The sequence below is a fragment of the Drosophila albomicans genome, chromosome 2R (assembly GCF_009650485.2).
Source record: "Drosophila albomicans strain 15112-1751.03 chromosome 2R, ASM965048v2, whole genome shotgun sequence".
Lineage (NCBI taxonomy): Eukaryota > Metazoa > Arthropoda > Insecta > Diptera > Drosophilidae > Drosophila > Drosophila albomicans.
Genome location: NC_047631.2, coordinates 34324995 through 34333022, shown reverse-complemented (window position 1 = coordinate 34333022; position 8028 = coordinate 34324995). Strand labels below are relative to the sequence as shown.

Below are 8028 nucleotides of genomic sequence, written 5' to 3'. Positions count from 1 at the left end.
TTTCCCACGTAAAATCTGTTTTACCTTACTTACAATCAATCCAATCCAATCATTGTTGTGTATTCGAACTTCGAACTTCGATCTCGTATGATTTACTCGCAACTCAAGAGCAGAAAGAATTTAGCAGGCGACTCGCATCTTCGGCCCCCAGCCGAAGTCCGTATACCCTAACTGCGAGGAAGAGTGTCCCAAATTGTAGGCCTGTACATACCAGATATGATATAGTATAAGTGGCGCCAAAGTTAGGGTATCCACGGGTCCAACTACACCCCACAAAAAAAAAAACAAAAACAAAATAACACTACTTAAACCAAATGCAAATCTGTTAAACACAAATCTAGATAAACAACTATACGCAAACAAAAACAAATGGCATGAATAAGAACAACAACAAAACAAAAATGAGAAACCAAAATGAAAACAACAAAAAACAACTAAATTGTTATACGGTATTATTATACTTTTTCTATAACTTATAATTTCCTTATTGAATAACAAAACCAAAAAAAAGACAAAAACAAACCAAAAAAAAAAAAAGAAAGCGAAAAAAATAATAATTAAATAACAATTTAAAAAGAGAGACGCATCACGTATGTTTATTTAATTTGGGCCCCTCCCCTCACTCCGCTCCTGTGGCGCCTTTTCCCAGAACTGCGACATAAATGAAAGTTCGGCCAGCCAAACATCTTATACTCTATCTTTATTGCGCACATTTGCGTAAGCATAAACGTTCTACGTATACTTAATATTTACATAGAATGCAGTAAAGTAATAGAACGCAATTAAGCTGCGGCTCTATTTACTCAACGCCTGCTGCTGTGATAAACACCGGAGGTTGACTAAATAAACTACACGTAATACGTAGCTATAGATATGACGGTCGTCATATATTCGTAAGATCAGCACGCGCACGCGATAAGCGGAAATAGACTAGTTACAACCAGAAAAAGGGAAGCGCGAGAGAGTTGAGGCACTTTTTGCTTTTACTGCTTGACTTCGAGGTGCAGCGAATCTTGATCTTCGTTGCTGAACCGAATGTTGCTTGCCACAGGCAACATTTGTTGTTGCTTCAGGCTCATGCTCTGTAGAATCAACAAGACATCATCCGCAGCCAGTTCCTTGGCCACAGCCATCAACATCTCCACAAAGGTGGCATCGAACTGCATGAAGCGTCCACAGTGCAGCACAACGGGAAAGTCGCAGCGATAGAGCAGACAAGCGGAGCGAATCTCCGTACGCAGAGTATCGACTCCGGTGTAGAAGATATCCGACTGAGGCACCACATGAATGTAATAGTTGTTTCCTTGCTGCAATGATAGTAAACAAGTAAGAAAGCTACAGTCGAGTGTACATGACTGTGAGATATCCGCTACCCATTTTGAATAAAATAAATATATTTTGCGGAATTTTTTTTTTATCAAAATATACCGAATATACTGCAAAAATACTAAAAATATACCAAATGGTATATTTGGTATATTGATATAGTACCGCATTGTCAGCCAAAGCAACTCAGACCCCTGGCAAGTAGGCGTTTTTGTCCATACAAAACAAGTAAGAAAGCTACAGTCGAGTGTACTCGACTGTGAGATACCCGCTACCCAATTCTCAAAAAATACCGAATATACTGCAAATATACTAAAAATATACCAAATAGTATATGTGGTATATCGATATAGTACCACATTCAAAATATACCATGGACGGCTCAATATACCAGATTGTCAGCCAAAGCAACTAAGACTCCTAGTAAGTAGGCGTTTTTGCCCATACAAAAGTATTTCTTTAATAACTTCGACAATTTTTATCTGATCGCAATCAGGAATCATAACTACTATAGTTATTATTATATATACCAAAATTCACAACCTTAGCTTTAAAATTACGTTTGCTATTCGATATTTTTGATTTGCGGAGTCGTAAGTGGGCGTGTCAAAAATTTGAAACAAACTTGATCTGCGTGCAAACATAACAAATGCTGTCGAAAAAAAATTATAGCTCTATCTCTTATAGTCTCTGAGATCCAGTGTATCATACGGACGGACGGACAGACAGACAGACGGACATGACTATATCGTCTCGGCTGTTGACGCTGATCAAGAATATATATACTTTATAGGGTCGGAGAAGCCTTCTTCTACCTGTTACATTCATTTCCTGCCGGCACAAAGTTATAATACCCTTCTACCCTATGGGTAGCGGGTATAAACATTGAGAGAGTTGCGAAGTAAAAACTTCAACTTTAACTCACCTGTTTGAGCGAGACTTCGATCTTGGGATTGCCGAGGCGCAGTAGAATGCAAATCATGCTGACCACAATGCCAAAGAGCAGACCCATCTCCACTCCAGCCACAAGGCAAATGATCAAGGTGCCCACCCAGCTGAAGAAGTCCTTCTTGCTCGACTCCCACAGATCCTTCAGAGGTGTCAAATCAATCTGTAAGGATATTAAACTTTAAATTGATTGCAGAGAAAGAATAGTCTTTATCTTGTTTACCATAAAGAACACTGCTGCCATCAGCACAGCAGCCAAGGAAGAACGAGGAATGTACTGGAAGTAAGGCGTCAGCACGGACAAAGCGGAGAGGACAATCAGACCCGTGTAGAGTCCTGCCATGGGAGTGCGCACTCCTGACGCTTGGCTAACAGCAGAGCGAGTGAAGGCACCGCAAGTGGGCATCGCACTCATGAAGGAACCCGCCAGATTACAGAGGCCAAGCGTAAGCATCTCCTGAGAAGCGTCCAGCTTGCCATCCTTCACTGTAAATATGAAAAATTCCAAGAAATAATTACATATTCATTTAAAATGATTCATTTAAAAAAAAAACTAAATAAGTGTTAGATAATAATCTTTCGATTTGTACAAAAAATATATCACATTTTTTTTATTTTGTTGGTCAATTAAAACTCAAGTGATAATTAATAAATTACTTAAAAAAACATATGCGACGCGGATGTTTGTTTTGTGGCTTTTTTAGGAATAATAAATGAATTAAGCGTTCTCGTTGAAAAACACGTATTAAACCACAAGCTTCAAACTCATCATTAATTCGTTTAATAGGAAAGCAATTAATTATGATCATAGTCTTGTGTAAGTCTGTGATTTTGTTGGGTTCATAACAAAAACAAGCATAACCCTTAATTAGCGAATAGCTTTGTATGGGATAAAACGCTTACTTACTACTAGTCTTAGCTGAATTATTTTTGGTATTTTTGCGGTATATTAATTTGGTATATTTTAAGCAAATACCACACTTTATGGTTATAGTATACATGTAATATTTGGAATATATCACAATATAAATATACCAACAATAGTCTTTAGTATACTTTTAGTATTTTTGTGGTAAATTAATTTGGTATATTTTAAAGCGAATACAGCACTTTATGCTATACATTATAATATTTGGAATATATCACTATATCATTATACCAAAAATAGTCTTTAGTATAATTTTAGTATTTTTGTGGTATATTAATTTGATATAATTTTAAATTAATATCACACTGTTTTGGTATGTTTTTGACTTCATAGTATATTTTGAATGTAATAGTTTATCTATATACCAAATATTGATATATGTTTGGTATATTTGTAGAGTTTTTGCGGTATTAATACCGTCCTGTTTTGGTATACTTTGCGCTCTATGGTATATTTAGAATTTATCAATATATATTAATATACCAAATATAGCCTCTTAGTTATTTTATGTAAGAAAGGTCAAACTTTTCAGTTTTTCCTTTACCTAACTATAACTCAAAATGTAATTTCATAAAAAATACCTTTGGTGCACTTAATTTTGTTCTAATTATGAGTTTTCCAGTTAAAAAAATAAATTTAACTATAAATTAGCGCTTTGCTAAAGTTAAACACACACAATAAAAATATCACGCATACGTACCGAAGGCCTTGGCAATGGCCACGTTGGCCAGCACAGCGACAATGGGCACAACAATGACGCCGCTGCCCAGCTCCTGGAGAATATCCGTGAAGACGTAAGTGCGATTCTGTGACTCGAAGGCGAAGGGCGGCAACTTGACGGTGGGCATGGCCGAGGAGACTTTGGCGGAGAGAACAAAGGGCACGGCTTCCAGCGAGCTCTTGTGCACCCAAATGTAAACGAGCAGGCCGCTGAAGAAGACGACGAGCGCATTGCGCGAGATGCTAATGTACCAAAGGATCTTCTTCAAGCGCTGCGTGAAGGGCGTGTCCTGCTTGAACTTGACCTGCGACAGCATCTGTGAAGCAGAGCAACGAATGTTGAAATTTCCCTGTTGTAAGGCTTCTTCGATAGCTTACCCGCAGGGAGAGCAAGAGCACGAGGCAGATGAAGCCCATTGTGGCATCGCTGTAGCGAATAGCGCTGAAGAAATCCCCGATCGAAGGCACTTCCTTGAGGCGAATGCCAAGCAGATTCTTGATCTGCACCAGCACCACAATCACAGCAGTGCCCGAGGTAAAAGCCTTCGTCACCGGAGCGGGAATGAAGCTAACAATGAATCCCAATTGACAGACGCCCATGAAGAACTCGACAAGTCCGGCCATAAAGGCCAGAACGATGACCATCTGGACGGGTTTGCCTTCGCAGTACTGCAGCGTCATGATGGCCATGAGACTCGTGGGTCCGATGGAGACCTGGGGAATGGTGCCGAAGAAGACGTAGATGATCGAGCCAATGAATGCCGAGTACAGTCCGTACTCCGAGGAGAGGCCAGCGAGAGCAGCGTAAGCAATGCTCTGCGGTATGATGGTCAGACCCAACGTGATGCCAGCGATGAGATCGGCAAAGGCTTGCGGACGATCGTAGGTAACAATCCAGTTGAGGAAGAAGATGCGACGCACCAGCCAATGCGCCTCCTTGGGCGGACTGTATCTGCTCTGCATGTCCAGCTCGACAGTCGTGGTCGTCGGATAGTAAACATCTTCGCCATCCTTCGAGGTATACTTCTCCTTCTCGGCGCAGGCGGCTGCAAGCAAAACGATCGTCAGCAGGAGTTTGGGGAAAAGAGAGCAAAGAACCTAGCGCCTACGATCGTAAATGGTGTTCACTGTCGTCTGTCTCTGTGACTGACGACCTGAGGGATTAGCCGTGGACCTTTTGGTCAGGCAGAGCGACTGTTTCCACGGCCAACGCATTGCGAACTGAAGCTTCGCTTGCCAATTGCCAATTGGCAAACTGTAAACAGATTTAGCTCAATTTGTTTAGTGCTTGTGTTTTTCGCTTTGTTCAAGGGGATTTTCGTTGTTGCTGTTGTAAACCTTTTAAAAAACAAGTTATTCGCTTGTGTGGCCCGCTTGGATGCCCAAAACATACACCAATTGTGTGAAACCGCAATTAAACGAAACTTTAAAGTCATGATCGGCACATGTGACGTATGTGTGATCGAGGGCTGAGAGAAAGACAGAGAGAGAGAGAGAGCAAGGGAGAGTGAGAGTTGAGAGTTGACGAATAGATCAATTCACCACACGCTTCTGTAGAAACCAGTTCCATTTTGTTATGATTGTTTTCGGTTTGCATATTAATTGTTGAAGTAAACACTTCATTTTTGTTGACGACTCTAAACTTAAACTGTGCGCAATGTGTTTGGCTGCTCGATTAACACCTTGTTGCTGCGACTGTCCTATAAATAAGGTGTCAGTTGAGTCACTCAATTTGACGCAAATTCTATCCCAAAAATTCCACTCTGCACTTCAGTGAATCAAGCGTTAATCTCTAATGCACATACACGATCATTTGATTACGTATCCGCCGTGTATTTCATATTAATTTGCTCTAGCGTCTAGCGAATTGCATTGAAACTTTTCGGTGTGAGCCCAGCATCAATTATTATACAACTGGCGACGCTTAAATTGCTTTAATTACATCAATTATAATGCATTAATTATTATTTCCGTTTATTACTTAGTCAAATTACACGCTTCTGTTTATGTGCTAATCACTGACTGACATTTGACAATAAAAGGAAATAAAAGTTTTATTAGAAGTGACCGCAAATTGTTTAGCATCTTCGGCAGCTGTTTAATTTGTGAAACATGTGTCGCTCACACCTCGATGAGCAATAAATCAAAATACTAACTCTCTAGAGAGTATTGAACAACTAGCTAGTTGTGCTTTACAAACATATATTTTTATGAGGCACTCTCTAGTCACTGACCCCAGACAAAATAATCATGCCATCATCTGACATCTGCCATCTGCTCAACGGACCTTGTCTGTCCATTTATATTTAGCTGAGCTCGCAATTGATGGAATTGCACTTTATTGTTGAACTTGTCGCAAACTGATCAAGTTCAATTGCTTGGATAAAGGTAAACTTTATCAACGAGTTCTATATTAGAGGCAAATCTAATTCAATTAATTCAGCCACTTCACTTCTATTCTCACGTACCGTCGAAAGATAAATTTTTTGTAATTCCCATCTTAGTAGGATTTTATTTAATATCCGTTTTGTGTTCTAGAAGGATGCTGAGACGCCTTGGTCCAAGTGCATCGCTTCGCAATCTAATGAAAACTGCCGAATGACTGAATTTTGGAATGATAAATAAGTGCGGTCGGCCAGATCTGTTGGATCTGATAAACAAGAAAAATGAAAAGAGTCAAGAAAACGGTGACAGTTTTTGTCATTTTTTTCTGTTTTTTTCTTTGCTTTTTTTTTTGTTGCTATCGGGCAACAACAATGAGACACTTAACGCCCATTCGGCAGGCAGATGAGCAAACAGACAGACTCCAGCATGTGGATGAAGACGAGGTACATATTTGGATCGGCCTGTGCGCCTAGCCAAGTGCGACAATACAGAAATATCTATGCAAATATAAAGCACAAAGAAAATACTTACTTTGATAACGACGAAGCCAGAGGCGAGAAGACTGGTGATAATACGTCTAGCACAAAGCGAACTCCTTGACGTCGATCTGAGGATGCCAAGCTAGGTTTTTTTCCATCCGCTTAGAATTCGAATTCCAAGTTAATCGAAAAGATTAATATTTGAGCTACTGTTTAGTTTGATAAACATAAATAAATGTGCACATACATACTCGTAGTTATGTATAGTATGCTATATTAAATCGTGCACAGAAATGTGATAATCAAATGGTGACATCTTGTGCCTAGTGTTCAGCTTTAGGGTCACTCATCAATCACAGTAACACATGTAACAATGTAAGAATTAGATATATATAGTTTGTCAACTTCCGGATAAAACTATCTAATCTAGTTAGGCAATATTTGCAGGGAATTGTATTCTAGTTCAGAATCTGCGATGCAGCTGCAAAGTGATTATATTATCAATGTCTTGTAACTCTCCATTTTATCTCTGAAAACAGAAATCTATAGTATAGCGGCGCATATTTGTATATATTTGATAAAGAGCTTGATACTCGAAGGTCGTCTGTCGTCTGTCGTCTGAGTGCTGGTGTGACGAGCGATTGGTCCTCATCACCTATCAACGGCTTATCTGGAAAAGTAAATATTATATAAAATAACGCAGTCATATCGCTAAAGCAAATCTATTTTTGTTCCAAGAATTTAGATCGTAATTGGGCCACTTATAAATAGATAAACTAATAAATATTGTTTTGCACTTAGATCATTATGGCTGCCTGCGTAATTGTTGATTTGAAATAAGTTTCAAATTTAAAGAGCCCGCTGTAAAATTCGATAATTATATTACTACAGATATCGATATGGTTTAAATGTAATTATTTTCTATGAAACTGTTCAATTTTGTTATTTTAGAAATGATTGATAACTTTTTGAAGCATTCGTATACATACATATATTGTAAATCACATTGTCGTGTCCATCCTCCACATTCTGCATTGAAGTTATTATCAAACTTTCGAATTTATAAAATATCAATATTGCAGTATTGTGCTGTAGATTTCGAAATTCAACTGAGAAGCTGACAAATTCTTTTATAAGCTATAAAAATGTTATAAATAAAAAGAATATTAATAAATAATTTAAAAAATTGCGCGTTTGTACATCAACATCACTAATAATAGTGTTACCAAATTATTAATAGTT

At 38.6% G+C, this 8028-nt stretch overlaps 1 protein-coding gene across 2 annotated transcripts; it reads right to left on the bottom strand.

Moving 5' to 3' along the window:
- Positions 1-637: 637 nt before the first annotated feature.
- Positions 638-6429, bottom strand: LOC117573527 (sodium-independent sulfate anion transporter). Of its 2 annotated transcripts, none has more exons than XM_034256775.2 (6): positions 6391-6429; positions 4301-4968; positions 3903-4239; positions 2498-2760; positions 2252-2437; positions 638-1307 (listed from the first exon to the last, which is right to left on the bottom strand). In XM_034256775.2, the coding sequence occupies exons 1-6, from the start codon at positions 6419-6421 to the stop codon at positions 984-986; spliced, it is 1809 nt and encodes a 602-aa protein (XP_034112666.1). In that variant the 5' UTR covers positions 6422-6429; the 3' UTR covers positions 638-983. The 2 variants fall into 2 exon arrangements, with proteins under 2 accessions (XP_034112666.1, XP_034112665.1); XM_034256774.2 differs by lacking the exon at positions 6391-6429 and adding an exon at positions 5032-5180.
- Between the last annotated feature and the right edge of the window lie 1599 nt (positions 6430-8028).

Coding starts and splice junctions, on each gene's coding strand:
- LOC117573527 (XM_034256774.2), bottom strand. CDS start 5,137: ATGCGTTGGCCGTGGAAACAGTCGCTCTGCCTGACCAAAAGGTCCACG. Junction 4,969..5,031: donor AGTGAACACCATTTACGATC/GTAGGCGCTAGG, acceptor TTTTGCTTGCAG/CCGCCTGCGCCGAGAAGGAG. Junction 1,308..2,251: donor TCGAAGTCTCGCTCAAACAG/GTGAGTTAAAGT, acceptor CTATCATTGCAG/CAAGGAAACAACTATTACAT.